Below are 24,802 nucleotides of genomic sequence, written 5' to 3' on the forward strand. Positions count from 1 at the left end.
CGTGATAATTGTTGAAAAAAAGCGAAATACTTTAAAAGCGTAATGAAACTAGATTTTAATTAAGGTAGACAGGTAAAAAGACAACACAAAATAATGTCGAAACGAAAGCAAACATTTAATTCAAAGTAAAAGAATAATTAAAATAAACAATTGTTGGTGGTTTTTATTAGTTATTATACCGAAAAAATACAATATGAATACATTGTACTATTGTTGGCAAATTGTCAACCAAAACATACATATATATATATATATACATGCATATGTATATATGTACGATATACATAATATAGGGTATATTTTTTGCACATAGATTTACCTAGTCCATAATTGAACGAAGAACTTCCCCCATGAATGCCACAAATTGTGGCTGAAATTTTAGAACGAGGAAATAAAACCGATAATTCCCAGAGAAATTGTAAATTGAAACCAAAAATGGTTATAGCATTTAAGTCTATATAGAAATGGAATCGGATGAATAACCGTGGCATTACGGATTACAAAATCGAAGCCTTGTTCACATCCCCCCCCCATTAATAAATTGTTGACAGTACACTCCTCACTGAAACCCAAAAACTTGAAATTCTGCACCTCTAAGGTACAGCTGACCCCTTACCACAAGGAGAATGTAAAAACCCCAAAAAAAATAAAGATAGAAACAGAAATGTCCCAAAAGAAAATTGAAATCGATGCCCTTAAAAAAAATTAAACTAAATTGGAAACTAGGACACATATTTTAGTGTACGTCAGAATTAAATGTAAAAATAAAATTACGAAAACGAATAAACTGAGAAATTGAAAAACCGTTGATTATGATTGAAGCGTTCGGCGCAAGTTGGCATCCCCCCTCCCAAAGCGACGAAATGCAGCTCTGCGTGAAAAGATTTCCTGAAGAACGGGAGTGGGGAACAGAGGAGAAAGCAAATGTCATCGAAAGGGAAAGACGAAGAGGCCTGTGAAACGCGAAGAAAAATCCACCTCATCGGCGCTTTAAATGTCAGCTGGCCCAAAGGCAAAAGTCCCGGACCTCTCAAATCCTGTCAAACAAATCATCGTGTCGAGCTGAGCAGAACGTCCGGAATAGGGCAACGCGAGTGAAATTGTGTAAATCTCTAGACCCAAAAACCAGTCGAAAGTTCTTCAGTGCTCTCTTCTCGCTTCTTTGCTTGACTACGATACTCGGCTATCGACATTGGAAAGCGTCAAGAATGGAAAGGTTTGGAGTACCGCGTGGTAAGCGTCCACGAGTGCAGGTTTCATTGGACGATAAGGAGCGGGCCATCGCCCGTATCCGGGGTGGTGAAACCAAGGCCGGAATATCCCGCGAATTGGGGGTTCCGGAGTCGACGGTTCGCGGTTGGGTAAAACGAGCCGAACAGCGGTTGGCCCGAGAGACGGCCAGCCAAACGGGTGAGTGCACCGTAGGATGATCCTGTAATATGCCTATAGCATCAATACCAAACAGGTTCTGCCAACTATCCCTCCATTCTGGCCCTGACCCTGACCAAACCGCAAGTCACTATCAGCACAAAATCGTCGGCATCGTCTGTCATATCCAAATCATCATACTCATCGCCTCCGCTGGATTTGAAATCCCTGAAACGGCCCCAAAAGCGAAACATTAATGGTCATCCGGTGGCACGCACCCACGATCCAGTCGAGGATTCAGCAGCAACCACCATTCCCATCCCCGTTCCGATTCCGATGCCCCTTCCTGTGCCACCGATTGTTTCGCCTGACAGTGAGCAACAGATGAATGCTTGGTTGCATATATTCAATGCAGGATTGCTCAACTTCACCCTCATTGCCACCGCTGCAGTGCTTCAGGCTCGCTCCCGCGGTTTGGCGGATCGCCTGCCGTTGTGGCAAATAATCGCGGATTTTGTTGATGAAGCCGGGCGTAATGTCAATGCCAATGGAGGTCGCTACCTCGAGGGACATCCGGCGACTGGACACACGAGTCCCAGGCAACGCACCGTCCAACTGCCCACGCAGGTGCATTCGTATCGCGGGAAATTTAAGCCACCACCGACTCATATAACCGCCGAAGATGACGACGACTGCTACACGGACGCTGATGTGTCCCACTGATGTCACATGGAATGCTCTGGGGTACTACTCTCTGGGCAAGCGGATTAGGAGAGGCTTTTAAATACATACAGAATTACAGATATTGTTACGTTTTATTAAATGAGAGTAAATACTCTCAGCATGAAAGTATTCCAAAGATAAACAGCACTGTGGAGTTTGTTACAAATTGATAAAGTGCGATATGAACATTATCCCATCAAAATATTCGCTGTTTAACATATTTTTTTATCAGTTCATCCGTCGTGTCAAAGGAATTCGCTGGTCCAAATCCCACAGGCGGTTCCAGCTCCACAAGGCTAACACCCACTATCCACTACACGCTGGTCTATCGCTGGTTTGGTGGTCGAAGCGAAAAGTTTTCCTCAATGGCCATATCGATATGCAAATAAAATGAAATGCCAGTTGCTGTCAGTGGGATTATGTTGTTTAAAGCAAATAATTGCATTTTAATTAGCAGCGAAATAAGTGCGATAATTGGCCTTCAGCCGGAGAGAGAGACTGGAATCGGATTTCTGGCCGGGAACCGGGAACCAAATAGGTGGCATGAGTGTGGATGTGGGTGTGGGTCTGGTTGTGGCAGCGTAGTGTATGAATCAGATGCGGCTGGCTTTATTAACCATATTATTATTTCATTTCGGTGCGTGTCATGCAAATTTCTGCGTTTCAGCCGCTTTGCTTTTGTTGCTGGCTGGTTGGCCATTCGCCGCCTGCCTTTTGGCCGAGTCACGTAATTAAGCGGTTTTATTTGCGGCTTTGCCGCACATTAATTGGTCATGTTAAATGTAAAATTTCATTTGCGCAAAAAACGAAACGTTTCCATTAATGAAATATATTGAATTTTTTTCCCGTTCGTGTCGCCATATTTCAGCATTTATGAAAATGATTTTGAAGTGGATTATCGGTTAACTCGACTGAAAACTCTTAGTCCTGTTTGGCCATTTTGGCTGTCCATGTGGGCCATGTGGCTTGGTTTCCTGTATTTATCTTTTTCGTTCTAGCTGTTTTGCGCATTTGTCATTGACAGGAACAATTAGTGTGTTGTGACAAGGGCAATTGGAATAGTTGTCTACGCACACAAGAGCTGTTCAGTTAGACAGAGAAGTTTTTGTGCACCGAATGCATTTTGCTGCATGTGTACAATTAAATTATGAGACTGAAAAATTAAAGTAATATTTCAGGTTACTAAAATTTGCACTTTAATGTTTCCACCCAATCGCATGGCGGCCTTTTCATTCACCTCTCACACAGCTCAATTAACTTGGCCAACATCCTGGCCATACCAAATACCACCCACAATCGGAACCGCAGCAAACAGGCCGAGCTAAGCCAGTGGAAATGGCCAGGAAAAGGCCTTGCGATTATCCGCACAGTTCATCGACGGGGGCGAGAGTGGCTTTAACATAAACTTTTTCCATTTTCCTGCCTTGGCCATAAAAAATATGGATAAGGGACAGGCCTTGGCCTCCATGTTAGACGGCGGGCGAATTGGGCGCCAGAGCCTTTTCCGGATTTCTTTTGCGATTTTCCCAATCATTTTCGGCATTTTAATGCATGGCAGGGCGGAAAAGCCTACAAGGCAAAGTCGAAGGCTCTCCTGCAAACGTGTATCAAAGTTGATTATCGTGGAATATTTTTCAGCATGGATTGAGCAAGAGATTTGTGCTTGTGGCCTGACCTGATTTGCGGCCCAAATCCTAAGCCCTGGGATTTGCGCCTAGATTGGCTTAGATTGCCTTGCTCGCACCTGCTGCTGCTGTTTGTGCTCCAACTTTGATGATGAACTTGTTGAGGGAAAGTTGTTGAGGCAAGTTTTCGTTTGGTCGGAAAATGCAACTTTAATGGCCACGAAAACAATAAACGCTTAATGGAACACGACGGCCAAAGATGCGGCGTTCACAAGGTGCTGGAAATTGTGTGTTGAAACGGAAGCGGAAACGGAAATCATATGGCACACGGCACTCCAAACACCCGCACACAGCTGCAGCTGCCATAAAGGTGCTTGGCTTTTATGTCCAGCCGGGGAAAGCGTGGAAAGTGCGAAGCTGTGAGGAAAAGCGGCGAACTTTCGCCCCTCCTGCACACGGACCCAAAATAAACGCATTAGGTTTTTGGAATTGGAATTGGAATTGCGGTTGCAGCTGCTGGCAGAAGCCGAATGCCCAACAAGTCATAAATCAAACACGTTTAATTAAACTTTACGCACGGCAGTTGCCCCTCCACGCCCCCCTTCCTTCACGCTTTTCCGCCCGCCGCCGCTAGAAGAAGAAACTTTTCGACTCCGCACTAAGTAAAAATGCAATTAGAATTGCCAGAGGCCAAAACGACTCGAATGGAAAGAGCGCCGATCTGTGGACACGGCCACGCCCACCCATCCCGCACCGCCTCTTTGACTTCTGGTCACGTGGCGGTACGTGCATAACGGTTACTTGCATTGGCGGAATTGTAAACTAGCCTCAAGTATCCCTAAACTTGAAGTGCACTCGAAGGTGGTGCTATCACCTAAATCGGTGCAATTGCAACCAGCTGCTAACGGTTGGTGTGAGGAGCCAAAAAATTGATGAAAAAGTTGAGTTCTTTCCTATTTCTGTATTTTTATTTAAGATCATATAAATAAATGAAGTGGCGTTAAGGAAAATTGAAACGCGAAAGAGGTCTTGACATACTAGAGTATAATTCCCTTACTAAGAAAAAATTACTAAGAACTAAGTATAAGCAATTCAAGATAGTTTTCTTTTAGAGCAATAAATGTTATGCATTTATTTTAAGAAATCCGCTTGTGTAATGAGCGGTTCTTAACTCGCACATATTTTCAGCATACAGTTAATTTTGTATTTCCCAAAAGAAAGTCCCAAGTTGTTAAAAGCCGCACAAATGCACTGGCAGAAACTGTGAATAATGTGGCAAACTGTTTGCTAGCCACCTTTGCCTCGCAGTTATCATTCGGCACTCAGACCACACCGCACACCACCCAATCCACATAAACCACCCAAAACCAGGCAACCACCCAAACGACCAACGACCCACCGCCTGTCATTGCGAAGGAAATCACGCAATAAACTAGCGGCGAAAACAAAACTTTAACTACTTTTTCCGCTGGCCGCAGAAACTCAGTGGGGAAACTTTTTTGAAACAATACAATTTATATTTATGCGCAGAGGCGACGGCGATGACAAAGAGGGTTTCGGTTGGAAAAGTGGTCGGAAAAGCGGGACTGTGCTTGCGACTGACCCAGAAAATGGGCGGCTAAAGAAATGCTGGCCAGGATTCTGGCAAAGCCGAGGCAGCACAGTTTATTTTAAGTGTTGAAAATAACTTGACCCACATTTGTGTGGTTCCCCCTTTCTGGATGCGCCCACACCCGCTTTTCCGGGTGTTGATAACTGTTTTTCCGACCTCCAAATCCCCCGCAAACTCCTCGGAAAACTTGTCCATGTCCATTCAGTGGGCTGTATGTTGAACGAAGCTTAGTCCGAAACTATTGCCAAAACTTTATAACAAATTAATTGCATTTTAAGGGCATGCACGAACCAGGGATGCACGAAATATTCAAATTTTCATTTGACCCACTGGACTGTGAGGAAATTTACTGGACTGGCCCATTTCAGTTGGATTTGACCACGACTAACCAGCTACTATCGATCGAGTTTCCCAACTGCAGTTTATGGCTATATCTTTGTAAAAAGGACATTTTTGATTTACCCCAATCAAACAGACGTAGTTTTATTAGAAATAATGGAAGTACTCAAGGGAATACTTCTTTGCTGACAATGTAATTCTTTTCCTCGACTTGTTTTCATAATTCTCTGTTTACCCAACAGAGGAGCAAATCTGAATGGTTTGCCAAATAAACTTTTCCAGTTTGCTAATTAGTTATCAGAGGATAATCGTGTTTGCTCTCGATTTGTGGGTTCGACCATGTCACAGTGCCAGTCCGAAAGGCACAGTTTGCAATCGATACACAGACCTTGGCCAATTAACCCCTTGCCGCCCCATCTACAACTAGTTAGCAGCCAAAAACAATGCAATCGAAGGATGGAGGATGGAGGATGTAGGAATGGCAGAGGAATGATGAAGTGGGAGCTCATAATGACCCGAAATCCTTTCAACCCAAATGGAAATTCCCCAGTCGTGCGTATAATTGGAATTAATACAAAAAGCCGTAGAGGAATATCGAACCACACGGGGCGAAAGGAAAGGAACAATCGGAGTGGTTTGGGCCAATCGGATAGTATTGTAGCATTCTGCCCCGCAGGCCAGACTTAATGACCAAATCCAGCCCGGGGACATGACTTCCTGGGAGCTTGATTAAATTTGATTTGTTAGCCGACAAAGAGGTTTCGCTACATGCAGCTTAATGCACTGAGAAAATAGTTTATAAGTTTTCCCGCACGAATAATTTTTGAAAGCTAAATGTATTTTGCACGATAGAGTATCCAAACTGAAAAGCATTTCGTTAATCAACATATTTTTTACAAATATTGTATTGCTGAACAAATATTTTCTCTCAGTGTGCACGTATGTTGCCACTTGATGTATGTACATATGTACATTTATTGAAATTATCTGTTGCCTAATTTGATCCTGCTCCTGGGCGCCAAAACATATGAAGATTTTTGACAATAAGAAGGCATTAGGTCATGCACATATGTACAATGTACATATGTATATTCTTACATACAGTGGCGGATAAAAGTCTATATATACGTTGTCTTTGATATCGTGTAGATAATCGATGAGACGCAATTCATAGAAACATACATACATACATATATAAAAGGATAAGTACATACATACAAAAGTAATTTCCAAAGAAATCGCCTGCTTCTTCCCGCTATATCCAAAACGTCTTTGTGTTTGTTGCCAATTGATTGATTAATGAATATTAATATTTAATAACTGTTAAAGAGGTGATGAACCAACATATAAACACTTAAGGAATTATATTTATGTTAATTAGATTGATAATTAAAGTTTACTGCGCACTTTTCTGTTTATGCAAATCGATCGAGTTTCACCACACTACACGGCCAGAGGTGAGTTTAAAGGATCACACCGCAGCACAGTTTTCGTTCGTTTAGGAACGATTGAAAAAAGTGATGGAATTCACCTTTTTTAACAAGTATATAAATTTCAATTTTAAAGATAACAAAAGAATAGTAAGAACTGACAGTACTAATTAAGCCATTGGTGTTTTTTGTTTAACGTAATAGTTGAATAGACTATGTTTCGCATTTTTCAAGCTTTTATGTCACTTTTTATTTCTTTCATCAACTTTATTCTTCAAATCAAATTGTACAAGCACCAGAACTTGAACCAGGACATAAAAAAAATAAACCAAACTAGTTTGTTTATTGAAAACGAATAGTCCACAGACCTTGTAAGTGGCAGGATGACAACGAAGGTGATCCGAAAACTGTTCCACCTAAAATTTATGAAATATATATTAAAATTATTTAACTACAAATATATTACCTTCAAGTGAAATCTCCTCTTGACCAGTTCCAGATGACTGAATTCGCGCAGGAGGTATCCTATTTTAAGATCACTTCTCCGGGTGACGTCATCCACCACATTCATGAGCAAAACAGAACTCCAATAATGGGAAATCACCACCCACTGTCCCAGGATTTTTGTGTAACTTGAGGTTTCTATGGAATCGCTGCCAAATTGCACTCCATGATATACCAGATTTACATTTGTAACAAACATTTTCAGCAAAAGAAGCGCGATGGGCAAGTCAAAGGTTCGAAAAACTTCACGGGTTAATCGCTGATTCTCCGCAAAAAGCTGAAAGATTTTGGCCAGGATTCTACGGGATCTATGGGCCTTATCTGCTGATAAAACTAAGGAGTTGCGCTCTTCATAATTAAGCCAGGAGCACAGATCCTTGAGTGCTATATGAAGCCTCTCATTCTGCCAGTGGAGAATTAGCAGAATCACACAAATTCCAGTCATCATAAGAACCTCATATATAAACTGTATAATATGGGCAACAATCATGGCAGTTTTACTAAATGTTTGAATCGAATCAATTCTTAACAAAATTGAAGTTCCCATCAGAACTCTGAGATTAGCCACGAGTAGCATCTGGAAAAGCACATTTCTAACTCTTTTTCGTAATGTAGAATACTTTCTAGAACGATCATCTAGTTTTTCGCACTTAAGGAAGTGAAATATTAGGTTTTCACCCAACTTCAGGAGCCTTTTTCTTTTAAACCACATCAGGAGAACACCCGAAAACATAGCCATGATTCGGGTGATGTTGGTTAGATTAAATGCCCATTGGAGGACCGGGTTGCTGCTCATGTAGCTGTCATCGTACATGTAGTGGGGAAAGGTGAAGGGCAGGACCATCAGCAGAACTCCGTGCAAACAGGCCGTATAGATGAGGTACCATCTCTGCCTGTATCCCAGAAGAAACTGTCCCTTCTTCAGAGGAGCAGGCATCAGACCACAGCCAACCCCATATATGTACATTAATTTCCACAGCATTACGGACAACTACTTCGAGCAAAGGACGACCGTCAACTATTCTATCAAATCGATGGAAGCTCCGCTATCCTGCCGGCAATCGAAGAACCCGTCTGCTCATCGTCATTCCATCGCAGCCCCAATAAACTTTGTCCTAATTAGTTGATTGCCGCGCTTAGAAAGTGGCCAGTCACCTGTCTGCCTTGATTGCAACATGTTGCATCCGAAACTGGGTCGCGTGTTGAACGTGGTCTACTGCCATGCCGTTGTCTTCGGCCTAGTGAGCACCACCTTAAGGATACGCTCCCACAGGAAATGCATACGCTTGGAGAAGCTATCGCGAACTTACACATTCTACAGCTTCTTTGTAGGCATATTCCTGTTTCTCAACTTGTACTACGTGGTGCCCCGGATCGTGCAAGATAGCTACATGAAGTCCAGCATAGTGCTGCAGTGGAGCTTCTTTGCGATGCTCCTTCTTCGCGTCGTAGCCATCGTCGGCTGCTATGGAACCCTGTGGCTGGAGCGCCACCAAATCATTCGGCTCTATAAGAACTCGCTGACTTATTGGAAGAGATTTGGACACATAATGAAGGCCTTAGTGGACAGGAAAGAGCTGCTCGACCTGCAAGCAAGCCTGGCCAGAATAATGGTCCGGAAAATAGCATTGCTCTATGCCGCCTTTCTGTGCTCCACGGTGTTGCAGTACCAGTTGCTCAGTGTGATCAACAAACAGAGTTTACTGGCTCTCAGTGCGCGGCTCACGCACTTTCTGCACTTGTTGTCCGTGAAAATGGCTTTCTACGGCATACTTGTTCTACTGCATCATCAGTTTTTGGTAATCCATCTGGCCATAAACGCCCTTCATGGCAGGAAGGCCCAAAAGAAGTGGAAATCCTTACGCTCCGTAGCCTCTATGCATCTGCAAACCCTTCGATTGGCCAGAAGGATCTTTGGCCTGTATGATGTCATTAACGCCACGATGTTTATCAACATATTTATGTCCGCTATTAATATCCTTTATCACGCCGTCCAGTACAGCAATAGCACCATCAAGTCGGATGGTTGGGGCATCTTGTTTGGCAACGGATTAATCGTGTTCAACTTCTGGGGAACCCTGATGCTAATGGAAATGCTGGATAATGTGTTAACCTCCTGCAATAATACTGGCCAGCAACTGAGGCAATTTAGCGATCTACCCAAAGTGGGCTCAAGGATGCAAAAGGAGGTGAGTCAATGGGATCAAACAAACTTTAATGTATATTTATAAATTTCCCATTTAGTTGGATGTTTTTGCCATGCAGCTGAGGCGGAACCGCTTGTTCTACAAAATAGGCGGAATCGTGGAGCTGGACAAACCAGCTTGCCTTAGTTATATTGGCTCCATTCTGAGCAACGTCGTTATCCTTATGCAGTTCGATTTGAGACGCCAAAGAATACCAAACAATGATCACCAATACTTTACCCATTTTTTCAACAAAACAGAAATGTAGAAAAAAGCTAATAAATATTTTGTTAAGACGTAAACCGTTTTATTGTTACTTTAGCTGTCGAACTGTATTTATACTATTCATGAATGGTTTGTTACCACGGTTTGATACGTAAATGTAAACCTATCAAGCTTTCAGGACTCTACATGGCATTTAAAAGCTCACTGAAAGCTTACAGGACTCGCCGTTATAGGATTGTTATAGGAAATGAAATTCGAATTTAAAGCTTTTTTCGTTTTGAGTTTTCTTTTATAGCGGATAAATAAGTCTACAAAAATCGTATGTTTAAGGGCCAGATATAAATAAATATTTATACTTGTGCTTCATTTTCTATAAATGTATTTATGTTTTCAATAAATCTGTGCTTCGTTTTCTATAAAGCTTAAGTATATATGTAGTTTTCCATAATGTTGAAACCAACTTGGGAAATCTACGCAGAACTTTGAACCACATAACATTTTTGTAAAATTGAGATTGAAATTCTTTTAGATTACTTTAGAGACGTTTCTACATAAACAAACCATTTTTCAGCCATATATTTTATATGCAATCTGACACAGAACCAACACATTGGTTATTATACTTCGTGTCATGTTGTGGACGGATGAATTACTCAGGTCGAAAAATCCGACGATGTGCAGGCGTCTTACACGTTTTGGATTCAGTTGAAGTTTCCGATTCAAGTAAAACAGGGAAACCTCTAACTGGAAATAAAGGTTGTTAATAAGATTGCACTTCAGATTCAAAAGAAAAGAATTACCTTTCTAGACAGAACTATTCCACTATTGTTAAATTGACTTCCCGAAAAATTAATGTCCCACAGATTTGCAATGCTTTCCAGGAGACCCAACCACTTTCTGCGGTTAATCTCAAAAATGGAAAATTGCATTATGACTTCGACGTGATGGGTTAGGAAAATCATCGCATACAGTATCCCCTTCCATATGTGAAAGGTTTTATCAAACTCCAGGTAAATCCACAATCGGAACAAAACAGCAATGTTGAATATATAAGTGGTAAGCAGATTGAAGAGCAACTGCCACTGGAAGATGTCCACGATCTGCTTGAGTAGCTCATCCAAACGGTGACAGCGCCTCCAATGTTTTCGCCAGGCGGCCAGGATTTGAAACAGTCCCATCTCTCGCGGAATGCCATTCCGTTTGGGCAAGGCCTCTAGATCCTGGACCATTTCAAGAACCCTCTGGGACATATTTACCAGCAGCCAATTGCCAGCTACTTCGATCATATAGACCGTCAAATCCACATAGCTCATCAATAGAATCATGATTAGGGCATACACTATGGCAGCCATTTGGTACGGAAGCATGGCTTTCCTCAATCTGGAGTTACCCTCACAATTAACCAAGGAGTCCCGGGTCACGAGCTGCTGGGTAAGGAGCAGGAATCGCGAGCTGGTCAGCAATGCCTTGCACAGGCATCTATTCCTGCAATCGTTTCCCAGATGAAATCGGAATTTGTGCAGCAGTTTCATCAAGTCGTTGCCCAACTTCTGCAATCGACATCTCTGTATCCACACACTGCTCATTAGGAGGAGCATGGTCAGGAGTTTGGTCAGAGCCACCACGTTGTAGACCACGGCAAACATGCCCGCATCTGGACAATCGTAGATGTTTCCAGTTAGCATGAACAGGGCGAATGGAAGGATCAACAGATAGGCCACATCCAGGATGGCACAGTAAGTCATTGTGGGCACATGATTGAGGATAAAACGATGATTCTCGGAATCGTAGTGCAGATTGCACAGTCCTATCAAGCGGCTCACTTGAAAGTATATACGCAGGAAAAAGTAATGATTCATTTTGTTGCACGTTGCAAGCGAAACTAAACTTAGAAATAGAAATTAGTTGATTCAAAAGCAAAAGTTGACAATAGGGCTCCAGAGACTTTTTAAAGGACACGCAACAAACGCAACAGGGGAATTCACTTATGTATATCAATGGTATTTATCTATAAATATATATATACATTAAAAAATAAAAATCGAATAGCACAACTATTGATACATACAAGTTAATATATTTTCCGTTTTGAAAATTAAAAATAATGGCTTAACAAAAACAATCAACTTAAATTTGAAAATAAATCACGCAGGGTTCATTCATTTTTATAGAGTATTTAAGGTTCAAACGTTACAGAATAATTTGTCATTGCTATACTTATCAAAAGCAAAAGCAAATAAAGAAGAATTATCTAAAAATTATTCATTTATTCAGCTATTTTCGTTTTGCAATTTCAAGTGGTTGTAGCTCGTGTGTTTGGTTTGTTCTTATCAAAATACCGCTTGGTTTCTTATCTTAGTAGGTAGTCGGTAGTCTGTTTAAATGTAAGCTTATGCATAAACTACCGCAACGAAATGATGATGCTGAAGCGTATTGTATCGAATCGTTCTCCTATGCGTTAACTAGAAACTAATTATAAATTCAAGCATATTACATAAAATCACACAACAATCTCTGGTGCATTTTTGCACTCGCTCTGACTTCGTTGTAAGTGGTTACGCACTATATGGAATATACACTCAGATAAGTTTGTGTCCAGATATTGGTGGGTCAATTTAAAAAATAAAAAAAAAAGTCAAGTCAAACGTCATTTAAATGCTAACTCTGAAAAATAGTAATTGGAATAACTAATATTTGTTTAGTAACTTACTGTCTTACAAAATAGCTAAGCAAAAAATACTTCAGTTAAATAAACAGATCATTATTGTTCATACGAAAATAGTAATTTTTGTAACCAGAAAGTAGTATTATTGAAAAGATTGGAAATATCAACCCACCAAAATCTAGCTATATGTATGGTTAATGGATAGGATGAATAACATTCCATGCTTCATTTAGCACAATTGACATCTAGACCTAGTAATTAACCCGTTGCATCTACGCCACAATATGGCTGTTTTTGTTAAGATCGGTGAGCAGCTCAGCGTCGAGGTCTTCAGCCTCCAAAAGATCGTTGCAGGCATCGCCGTTCAGCGAATGTGGAATGCTCGTGGAAAGCACCATCCCCCTACTCCCCGTCCCAATGACAATATCATCGGGCGGCGAGTTTCGACGCCTTTCCCGCTCTCTGACAATGTGCGGCGCTTCGTTGAACTCGTCCAACTCATCCATGCCTTTAAAAGAAATTACCTTATTTTAATTTTTGCAGTTCAGTAAAATAACAACCGCACTCACCTGCATATTTGGTGCCTGCTAAGAGCAGATATTGACCAGCTCGATGCGGCCATAGTAGACCCGTCATCACACAATAGGCCATGCAGTCCGCCGAGTTGGTGATGCCTTGCAGCAGCTTGTAGCGCCACATGGGGCTGACTTGCAGCGCCACAATTGCCACGATGGGCAGGTATATAAACCACACCAAACTGGAAGCCCCCAGGTGCAGTAGAAAGTCCAGTTTTTTTGTGGAGTGCTCGTACTTCATCGTGTTGCGCAGCTCGTACAGGAACCACATCATAAAGGAAGTGCTGTAATTACAATTAGGTAAGACCACTTTTACATATAAAGACTTCAAAGACCTACCGTAGTATTAAAACTATCCAGCCGGGCCACGTCTGGTATTCATCGATGTCGGAAACCACATCGACTTCCGTCTGCAAACATATACGGTTTTCAATGTTGGTAAATCTATTTTTAATCATGTTTCACTACTTACCCTATCCCAGATGTAAAGGAACACGTGGAACGCGCAGTATGGCACCCAGATGGACATGAGGATTATCCATCCCGTTCTGCTGATCTGCTGCCTGGTAACTGCCCATCCCTTGGCCAGCAGCAGCAGAATCAACATAAATGTGGTGCGGCTCAGGATGTCCAGGACATCTCCCGCTGCCTGCAATCTGGGCTCGCCCACTCCGTTGGCCGCATAGTGAATGAGGTGAGCGGTGATCAGAGCCAGACTAACGAACTCGCTGAGAAGGCTCAGGGTAAACAACTTGGTCACTGGATGCTTTTGCCGCCGCACCGCATAAATTTGCATGGGCAGCAGAACAATGTAGACGAGCAGGAACACCAGGTACATCTCCAGCAGATTCTGCTGATCGTACGAGTACTGGTAGGTGAGTGGATGTGCGGCCGAGTTGTTCGGATGCAAGTTGACCAGATGGATGTCGTAGTGCAGTGTGTTGAGGAGGTTGCTGCCCAATTTACTGAGCCTTGGCAAAGTCTCGTGCGCGTGCCACTGGCAGGTGCTTTTGTTTTGATAACAGGCCACCAGGGAGAGGTACCAAAATCTGGCAACAAAATATATGCATCAGTTTAAAAATAAAGCGAAATCTAAACTAGTAAATCAGTTCATTCTCTGAAAAATACAATTATTCAAAGTCATGTCCCAGAAAATGAACAACAGCAAAGTTATCTCAGCTTTTCGTTTCATGTTATCAGTATGGAGCAAGCTTCATACTAAGAGGTCTATATGTACATATATAGACAGATAGGCATTCTCTGAAGATGAATTGGGAATTTTGCAATCCAACTCTTATCTTTCGAGTTGTATTTGCTGGGAAAGACCAGAACTCACCGTGGCTCCGCCTCCAGATTGAGAACGTAGGTGAACTGCGATCCCGGGACTACGTTTCCGGGTGCATCTTCATCGCTGCAGAGCTGATTGACGGGACAGGGAACATGGCGCAGGAAGTCCCTTTTGGCACGAGGATTACACGTGGAATCGTAGGCGATCCTTTGGAGGCGGGAGAACATCCCATTGCAGGCGGCTTCCCGGCTCCTTTGGCTGCGATTGCCGTAGAACTCGAGGAAGGTGCTCCTGTCCAGGACGACGAGTGTCAAGGGAACCGCATACTTATCCGACGAAGTGACATTGCCATAGATATATCCGTAGGCATTGCGCCGTGTCAGATCGGCCTTGTTGAAGCCGAATTTCGCCAGGAACTGGAAGAAGTCCCCCGTCTGGAATTGTCCGCTGATGTGGGTGGCATTGCTCGTGGGCAGGGCGATCGAGATTAGGATGAAGATGAATCCCAGGAGAACAGTCCAGCGATTGAAGGCCCACCTTTCACTTCTTATCAGTTGTTGTTGTTTGGTTGCAGTCCCTTCCTCTTCTCCCCCTGCGGGTTTCGCGGACAGCTGCTCCACCATTCCGGATGCCACGTTGGCACCGCCCACTCGCCAAGGTGGCGCCCCTTTGTGCATCGCTTGCAAGTTGGCACAGCGAGGTCTATTTTTATTTTTGTTTTGCGGAAATTTCCACACCACAAATCCGCAGTCGCTAGAGATGCGAGAATGGCATCGATGCATTTGTCATCGGAGACCGATGTTTTTGGCGATAATTGTAGCTTGTTTCTTGCTATCGACATATTAGCAGATACACACGCCAGGCTTTGTGACTAGCCGAGACAGCATCCTTTACTTTTGGGACAACTTTTAAAAATATTTAAAAAAAAACGTGGAAATTAGTTTAAGAATATGAAACCTATGAAAACTCTATAAAATATAGAATAATGAGTACTTTTTAATGGTTTCTGTAAATATAAACTTTATAAAAGATTCAATGGTATGATTTAAAGTTCAAAGTATATATTCAACAGTGCATATTATATAATTATATAAATATATATATGAGCATTAACTTATTTCAAGGTAGACTTTTGGTACTTTTGCACCATAGTAATAGATCTAATATGCACATTTCGATTCCCCTGTGGAGTTCACAACAAAAGCATACATTTCTAGGATTAATGAACAATGGAACTCTTTAGAATTTACCCAAATGGGCGTCTAATCTTATCAATTTCTTATACATTAAGCCCTCACACGCATGTCAATGGCAATTTCGAACAATAAATTCTAATAATTCCCAAATTTATGCGGTAAAAAGTGCCACCCTTTCAGCCCCAAAAACTTCAAAGTGCAAAGTTGGATAATACCTATGTATATATGTATGTATGTAGCTCCCAGAATCCTCACCCTAACCTCAACGAGCATCCCTTCCGCTTATTTATTTAAAATGCAGCTCGCGGTGGCGGGAAACTCTCGTGTGGATTGTGGCTTGCCACGCCCCCTTTTTCCCATTTCCAGCAGCAAAGGTGTAAAAAATCCACACTCTTTGACAATTCCTTTGAGATTTGATTGCGGAAGGGAGATGGCTGCAGAGTGTGCGAAAGGGAGAGTGCGGTTTTGCATAAAAATATGAAGCCATTGAAATGTAGATTTTCCCATTGTGATGTTGGCAGCTGAAAACTTTGATTCTTGGAGCAGATCAGGCGAAGCTTACAGCGAACTATAAGTCCTTCCTTCCTCCGATGACCCAGATTTTCGACCATTTCTCACTCATTTATTGATGACGTTGCAAAAACGAAAAAGGACTCGCCAAAGAAGCAGCAAAAATTCATGAGTTTTTGGCATTTGTTGACAGCCACAGTTCACTCAGTTGTGCAAAAGTCAAGACAAACACAATAAATGCGATTTTGGGGGGTTCTATAGTACCAATAGCCAACTACAGTCAAGCATCCCCAATTAGATATTTGCTACAACATAAAACAATTCATTTTCGGGATAGCTTTGGTTGTGTATCTACGAGATATTTTATTTTTATGGAGTTACAATACTGTTCGCTTATCGAAACTTGACTGTACATACTTGCAAGTCAACAATAGCTGAAGCGAAATAACTTACAACAAATTATTCGGCAAATATTAAGCACACATTACATGTGAACAAGTCTGAAAGTTCATTTCAATGTCTGCCGACGACCCCAATAATAAAATCTGACAAGGTTGGCAAAAATACAAAAGAAGCGCCATTTGTCGTCCCTTTCTGACGGACTGCCACCCTCTCTTTCCCACTCGCCCATCCCTTTCTATTCGAAGCCCGTCTGGTAAAAGAAGCGAACAATTCATTGAAATGCCAGCGACGAAACATGGACAATGAAGGTTCAATGATGGCTAGGTGGAAAAGCTGGGGAGTTGGAAAAGCGTTCCTCGGCATGATTTCCGCCAACTGTGCACAAAGTGTATTTTATTTTTGATTAGGCCGGCGCGACTCTGTTTGTTTGGCCAATAAAGAGATGACGAAGCTGTCGGCGTGATTAGACAGATACACAGATACAATATCTTCGCCCGATCGATCAGAAAAGCCATGAGTAGATAGCACTGACTTCTAACAGGTTTATTCCTCCAATCTAGTAAGCTTTTAGTTTGATTTCTCCAAAGCGTTTCGAGATCTTGCAGGTTTGTTTTTGTCCCATTAATCCTAACTTTAGTTCTGATTCCCATATAGTTCTGATTTCCAGACATGGAAACACCCGACTATAGGTTGTACATGTGCACCGTGTGCTTCCAAAGGTGCCTTTGGAGCGATCTGTCGAAGAAGGAGCTCCGCTGCATTCAGTGTCGTCTGCCACCCAAGATCTGCGTCATCTGCGATAAGAAGTTCGAGCCGCGCGAGAAGTCGCATGTTTACTGCAAACGATGCAATTTCTATATCCTCAGACACGCCGCAGTCAAGCCCCCATCCTTGGAGGAGAATCCCGAGAGAGTGGCGGATGCTGGCCAGGATAGGGAAGGATCTTCGTTCACGGAACGCTGGAAGGAGATTAAAGCCGCCGCTGGAATCGTGGAAGACGGGTTCAGTGACTGAATCCACATGCATTTTATTTCCATCACTGTAAAACCGAACTCCTAGCAGTGGCTATAAGTAAACAAATATATCCAACTCCCTTTCAAGTTTTGTCCTAAATATGATGTATTTTTATAATGAAAATTCCAGTTTCACATTGAACTTTATTGCAGCACTAATTGCAAAACATACGTCGAACAAATCGCGCTGTAAAGTAGTAGATCATTTCCGTAAAACTCAAGGCGCTGCAGCCCAGGAAAAATCCAACAAGACCGCCGATGTAAACTGAAAGTGAAATGAGAGCGTTCTTAAGTGAGTCGGAAAAACTTTGGGCAAGAGGGAAAACTCACCCAAAACATCTGCGAAGGAGAAAAGCACCTCCCGCCGAAGCTGCAATTTGGGTATTTGGTTTTCAGTGGTTAAACTAAAATAATTAGTTAAAGGACTCGCAGTAAATAAAAACATAAATATTTTAACAAAGTATTAAACTAATAAAATGATGTTCAGTTATGTATTATATATGCTATGATACACATATGCTTAATGATTTATAAATCTTTAAAGAAACATTTAACTTATTTACAAATAAAATAGAGTATTTTTTACCTGCATTTTTGGGTGTTCCAAAATACCCCACTGCAAGTTGGCCCCCAAAAACCAGACACGCGAACGCTGGGGAAAGTCGGGAAATAGAGAAAATGGGGAAAATACATAATGATAAGAGCAACAAAAGCGGGAACGGGAACAACATCATCATCAGTATGCTGGTAACAAGGCAAGTAAGCAAAAATTATTATTAAATGTAAAAACTTTCGCCGCACACAGCGCGAAAAAAAGTTAAAATAAACTTTTGGTATTGCCGCCCCCTTTTCATACACCTCATCCCCAAAATAATTGCATATTTCAAGGCGCCCAGTTCCTGCAACTTCTGCGCTTATTATTTTTTATAGCCCCGGACTACAATTTTGATGTTTGTTTAAGGCACAAGCACCCTGCTCTCCCCCTCTCCGGCTCACCCTCTCCTGCGGATTTTCCTCAGTTTTCCGGGCATTTTTCCACTTGAAATGCGCGACGCAGCGGCGTCTGCAGTTGCCACTTAACGAGCGCTAGATGGCGCTTCTGTTCGCCATAAACATTTTTACAGTTAAAGTTTACTTTATATTTTTTAATAGGGGATTTGCCATTTTTTCATTTATTTTTATTTTTATTATTATGTGCGATGTACTTACGTAGGATTGCACAAAGAAGTTGGAATCATCACAGTTGGCCAAGCAGTTGCAATTGATTTTGTATTTGTCCGATTTCAACGAGATTATCTCGCCTGGTTGGTAAAACAAAAGGTTAATAACAATATACAAGGGAAATGTCAAGGCAATAAAAAATGTAACATTATTCTGAAAATCAGTATTCCATCATATTTAATTAGTTAACGCAACCGTTTAATTGTTAACTGCAGTGCAATGAAAGGAGCTTCAATATAAATTATTTATTATTAGATACCGCACTTAATATTCTAATGAAAGACACGCTTTTTGGTCAACCTGTCTGTAATCTTGTCTCCGCCAGCAAATGACTTCCACCTTTTCAATTACGCAACAGGTTGTCTATTTCAACCTTGACTTTTGACCACCCCAACACCCCAACACCCCAAATTAAATTACGGTCACGTTCTGGGAAATTTCAGTCCATTTTTTGTGTTCCGACGAAAAATGTAAATCGAATTTCCGGGCCACGATAAATATTTGCATGTTCCGTGGTGCGGTGGAAATTACTCACGTTTAATTTTGACCAGGCATCCGATGCCCTCCAGTCCGCAAACAGGCAACCTCCGGCCATTTCGCACTGCAAAACATTGAAGAAAGAGACGAATGGAGTGCATTGGAGCGAGACAGATAGTCGTGCAAGAGTTGCCACTTAAACTACGAGTATTTAAGCGTTTTACGACCGAGTCGTATCGCCATAAAACTGGCCAGCTCTGATGCATCCCCGTTCGGCGCATAAAAGTTAACTTTAATGGGCGGCCAATTAAGTGCAACTCTGTGTGCCGAAAATATGATTATGCCCAGTATACCCACAGCTGTTCCTGTAGAAGTGCGGAACGCAGCCGCAGACCCGCAGCGCAAAGAACATCCTGCACTCCGAGAGACAAAGGCCAAAGCTGTAGATGGGCACCGTCATCATGTCCTCGGCCTCGTAGTTGAAGCGACAGCTCCTTTGCTTGGTGCTGAAACTGCAAGCCAGCAATAAATACAATTTCAAATAATTATTACTTAATAATGAAACATATTAAGAGGGCTTAGTAATCTGGAGACTCACGCTCTGGCCTCCTCGTTCGTAAAGATCTCCAGGGCGATGAGCTCCACGGTGGTGTAGTCACTTTCCGGGAAAGTGTACCTCTGCTTCGAAATACTCGGAATATCGCCGGCACCGTGGAAGTAAACATCGTAGGCCGTCGAAAGGTTGATAATCTGGGCGTAGATCTCGCCATCCAGCGGATGCACAGTCACCCGGTCGCCGTGGTCCATGAGGCTCCACTTGTCGGAACGCCAGTAGCTGCCAAGTGGCCAGGAGCAGTAGCAAGAGGGTAGTGGCAATCAAATCAGGAGCACTTCCTGGCCAACAATTACTCACTCGAAGGAATTGTAGCGTGCCACCATCGAGTTGACTGAATGGCAAATGCCAAACTCCGTTTGCGTCTCGTAGATGAACATTTTGACGGCGGCGCCGCTGCTGATTTCCGGCTCGAAGCCCCATTTCAATTCGTAGAGCAGATCCAAGTACTTGGTGCTGGGTATCCCATATGACTTGTTGAGCGGCAGTGTCTCCAAGTTGTCGTAAGTGAGGCTGGCAAGTTTCACAATAAAATCGCGGAAATCCTCTTTATCCTCCTCGGACAGAAATTGGTCGGAATGGGTGCTGTGAAAGAATGTGAGGGGTTGTAAATGCACTTGAATTTCACATGTAATTCACATGTTTAGGCAACTGCATGTCTGCGTACAGTATGTAATCATCCACTTTCATCTCATCGATACGCTTATGCGGACACACTGTCAACGATGGAAAACTGGTGTTCCAGACCAGCTTATTCCGATCCATGGATATAACCATTGGCGAGGTCTGAAAGCGATGCCAAGTGCGTTTGCTCAGCGAAATGATGCTGAATAATGCCACGCAGATGAACGCCAGCCAGAGAACGCTAAAAAAATGTAAAAAATTTTATAAAAATCGGAGTGAAAATTCCCAAAAAAAATGCGCGTCACAGTCGGGAATGATATATGGAATCGGGCGAGTAATTCGCACTGCTGTTGTGTGTGCATTGTGGCGGAGGACATAAAAATCTATTGCGTGTAAATTTTTTCTGTAAGCATTATGCGAAATATTCGCGGCGAAAGAATTATGGCCAACTCAAAGACGACCAAGAAGGAGGAGTCAATGAACGCATCAACGCTTTTGCAACCCTTTACTGGCTTTTCTTTCTTTTGGTTTTCCCAACAACGACGGCCACAAACAAACTGGCAAGGACACAGACAGAAGTCGCCGAAAATCCTTTGCAGCATTTCCCCTTTTCAGGCGAATGCCTTCTACAATGACATTTTGATGCCAGCAATGGCTCATAAAGCTTTCAGTGCTCACACACACACACACACACACCCAAACACTCGGCTACTTGGCTTTTAATTTTCCCAAACATTTTCCAGCTCCTTATTATTTTTGTGTGCATCTTTTCTCTCCTTCCTCGTTGGATTTTTTGGTTTTTTTTTAGTTGGAATTTTCCTCTCTGACAGCTGAGTGCTGTACTTTGTCTAACACCACAAAATTCCTTTTGGACATCGCATATGACAGACTCATTGTCATGCCCACACCCATTCGCACACCCATTTTCCAGCACCCATTTTCGCATTTCCCCCTCCGCCATTCAACTGCCATTTTCCATCTCGTGTCGGTCTGGCCTGCAATTTATGTATTTGCTTTGTTTCATCATCTCGACACTCATATGCATAAAATGTGTGCGTGAATGAGGCTCAGTGATGCATGTTGGATGTCGAATACTTCTCGTTTCTAAATCGTGCATCAAGGGTTGCTTTCTTACTTTTTTGGGCATTGGTGGATTCTTCTACGTGGACATTTACATTCACATAGTTTCCGGCTGAGGTATGCAACGGAAATGTGTGTGATATGGGATTAATAATGTCAAAACGCTGTAATCAAAAAACTCTCAAATATTTGCAATGCTACTTTAACAGAGAAGAGAGTTCAGAAAGTTTTAAAGGGGAGCTCGGAATTGTATTCATTTTCAATAGGAAACCAACTAAGCTAAGGGGCTTACCTTAGCTTAAATTCAAAATAAATGACCTAAAATAACTGTAAGCCAAATATAACTGTTTTGATTTCTAGTTTTATGCTTTTTAAAGAAGGTATTTGATTTAGTGGCTGGAGAGAAGATTTGTCATTTAAATATGGCCTGTAACCCCTTCACTATTTGTGAAATTTCGAATATTTCAATGTAGGGAAAATGGCACCTAGTTCATAGCCCTCAAAAGCCCAATGCCCTGCCATAGATTTTAGATTCCCCCATGAAAACAGTGCCCTAATCCTGTGCATCCTGCGCCGCTGCGTGTTTTGCATTGCATTTGCAGTTTTCGGTTGTGGATTATGCAATTGTGCACCTGTCGCTGCCACCCAAAAGGACGAGGGGGTGGTGGTGGTGATGGTGGGGGGGGAAAGCCCTCATAGTTACCATATCAACGCTTGTGAAATTGAGGTTATCACATGTCAGCGACACAGACTCTTTCTCTCCGGTTTATGCATTTCCACCTCCCTTTTTCCCCAGCTTGTTTTCTACGTGAGCGGGTGCTTTTCATATTTTTTTGTGCAAATGCTTTGGATTTGAAGGGGTGAGGGTGAGTGTAGAGGAAGAGCTTAAGTCGGGCTGGTGATGGAGTTCTTCATAGTCCAGAAATTTGTGCGTCACTAACTGATTTCTTGCCATAGCAAAGCATACTTTCCATTTATACGTTTCCTTCCGGTAGCACGGGGAAGTAAATCCGAACTGTGCCAGGTGAAAGTCGTCAAAGAAATAAATTTCCCGAGAAAAATATTCTAGAAATGTCCAACAAATCATTTTCACGAATTCAGCGGGGGAAAGTGTATTAATTAAGCCAAGCTTTGCGTGACCGCCTTCCTCTCATCTGGACTTCACCTTAGCCCTTCTGATCTCACTTCTATTCTGGGAAACACCTGTCAGTTGGACTTTGGCTGTGGCAGAAACGAACAATATTTGTAATTGAACTTCATGATTTTTACAGAGACTGGGCTGCACTTAGAGAATACAATGCTGTGTTTGGAACATACTTATTAAATAAAATATGCTATTAGTCATGAAGTTGAACTAATCAAAGAGGGCTTGTTTCAAACTTGCATATTACAATTAAAATATTTGTTAATTTAATTAAGTATGAATATCCTTTCCCGGTTTCTCTCAGTGCCTGCTTGGCCCTGTCCTTGGCCTGGCTGTTATCCACTAATTAACCCTCAGCCGGCAGCACTGACAGATTTCCCACGAACCACCGCATCCGCCTCCGCCTCCGCATCCGCATCCACATCCGCATCCTGAGCCCCAACCACTCGACTACTTTGGTGGAGTGTTGCCAAACAGAAAGGGGGAAAGGTAGCGGAGAATCTCCCCCCTCGCCACTAGTGTGTGTGTGTGTAATCCTGTTTGTCATGTCATGTCAGTTTTAAGGATTTATTGCACCGCACAAAAATACAAATTCCAGCAACAGAAATATTACTTCGGACCACAAGATCCACCTTCCCCCACGTGTTTGTAGAAAAATGTATTTCGCTTCCAGAAGTTTCATGTGAGTTTCCCCCTTCAGAACAGCCACGTTATGAATCCGAATTGGAATCCGAATCTCTGCACGTGGCCATAGTCGCCGGATAGTCCTTTTTAAGACCCCGACTTATAGTTTGGTATCGTTTTAGTTGTCACTTTACGGTTTCTAGGCGGCGAACTTTGGGTATCCTGTGCAAAAGTTAAGCTGCGGTCGCTGCTGCTTTCTGGTCGTAATGAGGTTTAACTTTAATTTGCCTGGTAAATTAATTGAGTGGAAATATTCTCACACCAAATATTTGCCCAATAGATTTAGGTTAAGCGAACTGATATCCGTAGCTTACAAAGCGTTCTGTTCTTTAGCATAGCTAATATTTACTATAGCGGTATAGTATAGTATTCTTGCGGTGTTAGTTAGATTTGTATTTCACCTGAGAGCTGATGGGGATAGAGTGTCCATTGTGTGTCCAATTCCATTACCCAATGTCCTTTGACGAAACCCAGTCACTGCAAATCAAAACTCACCGTTCGACGAAACTCAGGCCGAGTTTGGCCAAATAAATGAATCCGTGTATGGAGGAGCCCTGCAGGAACTCGATTATGAAGGCCTTTCCTTTGGCCAAACAGGCTGGCCGACTGTCCCTCCGATTTGGCCGCTCCAGGACCTCTTTCTCCTGCTGCTCCTGCTGCCCCCGCTGCGCGTGATCCTGTGCTGGTGGCTGCCACAGTGGAGGACGTCGAAAGGAGCGAATGCTCCTGCCGGGTCCTGGCTGATTAATGGCCACGTTCCCGTCATTAGCTTTTGCAATTGTTTTGCTGCCCGTGCTGCCATTCGGATTATGCTGATGTCTTTGACCGGTGCCGGGAAATATCAGCAATCCAGGACCCGGACTCAAACTCCTCCTATTGTCCTGCGGGGGGAGCAGGGAAGCTGTCGACGACGTCAGCAGCGAGTCGCTGCCGGATGCGGATCCTTCGTTTTCCGCCCAGCTGCTCCTGCACGACGAGGATGTCAGTGTCCTTGCCGCTGCTGACGGTGAGCTGTCGTCGATTCGCGGTTGCATATCCTGGGGCGCTTCTGCAAGATGCGATTAATTGATGCAGTTTTAGAAAGTAATTGGGTAAAAATGTACTATAGTGTTTATAATATCGTTAGTTTGAGCGTAATTAGTAGCGAGTCATTTTATGCTTCGCTGGTATAAGCCCTTGTTACACCGACTCCCATTTCCCGAACGGAGCTGCCAAAATGCGACATCAGGGAAAACAGGGAAAACGCCACAGTAATCGCCTGTCGATGCTCCCCGGTTAATACTACACTGCAGTACGGC

The 24,802-nt window shown here is 42.7% G+C and overlaps 7 protein-coding genes across 10 annotated transcripts; 3 read left to right on the forward strand and 4 right to left on the reverse strand.

Annotated features, from left to right (window-relative positions):
* Positions 1-1,108: 1,108 nt before the first annotated feature.
* On the forward strand, positions 1,109-2,233 carry LOC120445814. The gene is made up of 2 exons (XM_039626428.2): positions 1,109-1,410; positions 1,466-2,233. Exons 1-2 carry the CDS (start codon positions 1,209-1,211, stop codon positions 2,089-2,091), a joined length of 828 nt encoding a protein of 275 aa, XP_039482362.1. The 5' UTR covers positions 1,109-1,208; the 3' UTR covers positions 2,092-2,233.
* Positions 2,234-7,339: 5,106 nt separating this feature from the next.
* LOC120444841 (putative gustatory receptor 58a) lies at positions 7,340-8,583 on the reverse strand. The gene is made up of 2 exons (XM_039624798.1): positions 7,564-8,583; positions 7,340-7,513 (listed from the first exon to the last, which is right to left on the reverse strand). Exons 1-2 carry the CDS (start codon positions 8,581-8,583, stop codon positions 7,340-7,342), a joined length of 1,194 nt encoding a protein of 397 aa, XP_039480732.1.
* A 193-nt stretch (positions 8,584-8,776) lies between these two features.
* Positions 8,777-10,055, forward strand: LOC120444842 (putative gustatory receptor 58b). The gene is made up of 2 exons (XM_039624799.1): positions 8,777-9,790; positions 9,846-10,055. The coding sequence occupies exons 1-2, from the start codon at positions 8,777-8,779 to the stop codon at positions 10,053-10,055; spliced, it is 1,224 nt and encodes a 407-aa protein (XP_039480733.1).
* A 524-nt stretch (positions 10,056-10,579) lies between these two features.
* LOC120445940 (putative gustatory receptor 58c) lies at positions 10,580-11,871 on the reverse strand. The gene is made up of 2 exons (XM_039626604.1): positions 10,813-11,871; positions 10,580-10,756 (listed from the first exon to the last, which is right to left on the reverse strand). The coding sequence occupies exons 1-2, from the start codon at positions 11,869-11,871 to the stop codon at positions 10,580-10,582; spliced, it is 1,236 nt and encodes a 411-aa protein (XP_039482538.1).
* A 196-nt stretch (positions 11,872-12,067) lies between these two features.
* LOC120446005 lies at positions 12,068-15,414 on the reverse strand. Its single transcript, XM_039626754.2, has 5 exons — positions 14,589-15,414; positions 13,725-14,301; positions 13,592-13,662; positions 13,247-13,536; positions 12,068-13,185 (listed from the first exon to the last, which is right to left on the reverse strand). Exons 1-5 carry the CDS (start codon positions 15,320-15,322, stop codon positions 12,950-12,952), a joined length of 1,908 nt encoding a protein of 635 aa, XP_039482688.1. The 5' UTR covers positions 15,323-15,414; the 3' UTR covers positions 12,068-12,949.
* Positions 15,415-17,186: 1,772 nt separating this feature from the next.
* On the forward strand, positions 17,187-17,806 carry LOC120445543 (protein FAM76B). 3 transcript variants are annotated; one of them, XM_039626015.1, is made up of 2 exons: positions 17,187-17,253; positions 17,303-17,761. In XM_039626015.1, exon 2 carries the CDS (start codon positions 17,318-17,320, stop codon positions 17,660-17,662), a length of 345 nt encoding a protein of 114 aa, XP_039481949.1. In that variant the 5' UTR covers positions 17,187-17,253; positions 17,303-17,317; the 3' UTR covers positions 17,663-17,761. The 3 variants fall into 3 exon arrangements, 2 of the variants coding, with proteins under 2 accessions (XP_039481949.1, XP_039481950.1); XM_039626016.2 differs by having other exon boundaries at positions 17,235-17,253; positions 17,316-17,761; XR_006356463.1 differs by lacking the exon at positions 17,187-17,253 and adding an exon at positions 17,792-17,806 and having other exon boundaries at positions 17,281-17,719.
* Positions 17,807-17,816: 10 nt separating this feature from the next.
* Positions 17,817-24,538, reverse strand: LOC120445542. 2 transcript variants are annotated; one of them, XM_039626013.2, is made up of 10 exons: positions 24,000-24,538; positions 20,640-20,837; positions 20,273-20,557; positions 19,958-20,194; positions 19,678-19,865; positions 19,418-19,483; positions 18,871-18,962; positions 18,248-18,313; positions 17,992-18,031; positions 17,817-17,926 (listed from the first exon to the last, which is right to left on the reverse strand). In XM_039626013.2, exons 1-10 carry the CDS (start codon positions 24,536-24,538, stop codon positions 17,817-17,819), a joined length of 1,821 nt encoding a protein of 606 aa, XP_039481947.1. The 2 variants fall into 2 exon arrangements, with proteins under 2 accessions (XP_039481947.1, XP_039481948.1); XM_039626014.2 differs by having other exon boundaries at positions 19,717-19,871.
* Between the last annotated feature and the right edge of the window lie 264 nt (positions 24,539-24,802).

The sequence above is a fragment of the Drosophila santomea genome, chromosome 2R, assembly GCF_016746245.2.
Source record: "Drosophila santomea strain STO CAGO 1482 chromosome 2R, Prin_Dsan_1.1, whole genome shotgun sequence".
NCBI classification, from domain to species: Eukaryota; Metazoa; Arthropoda; class Insecta; order Diptera; family Drosophilidae; genus Drosophila; species Drosophila santomea.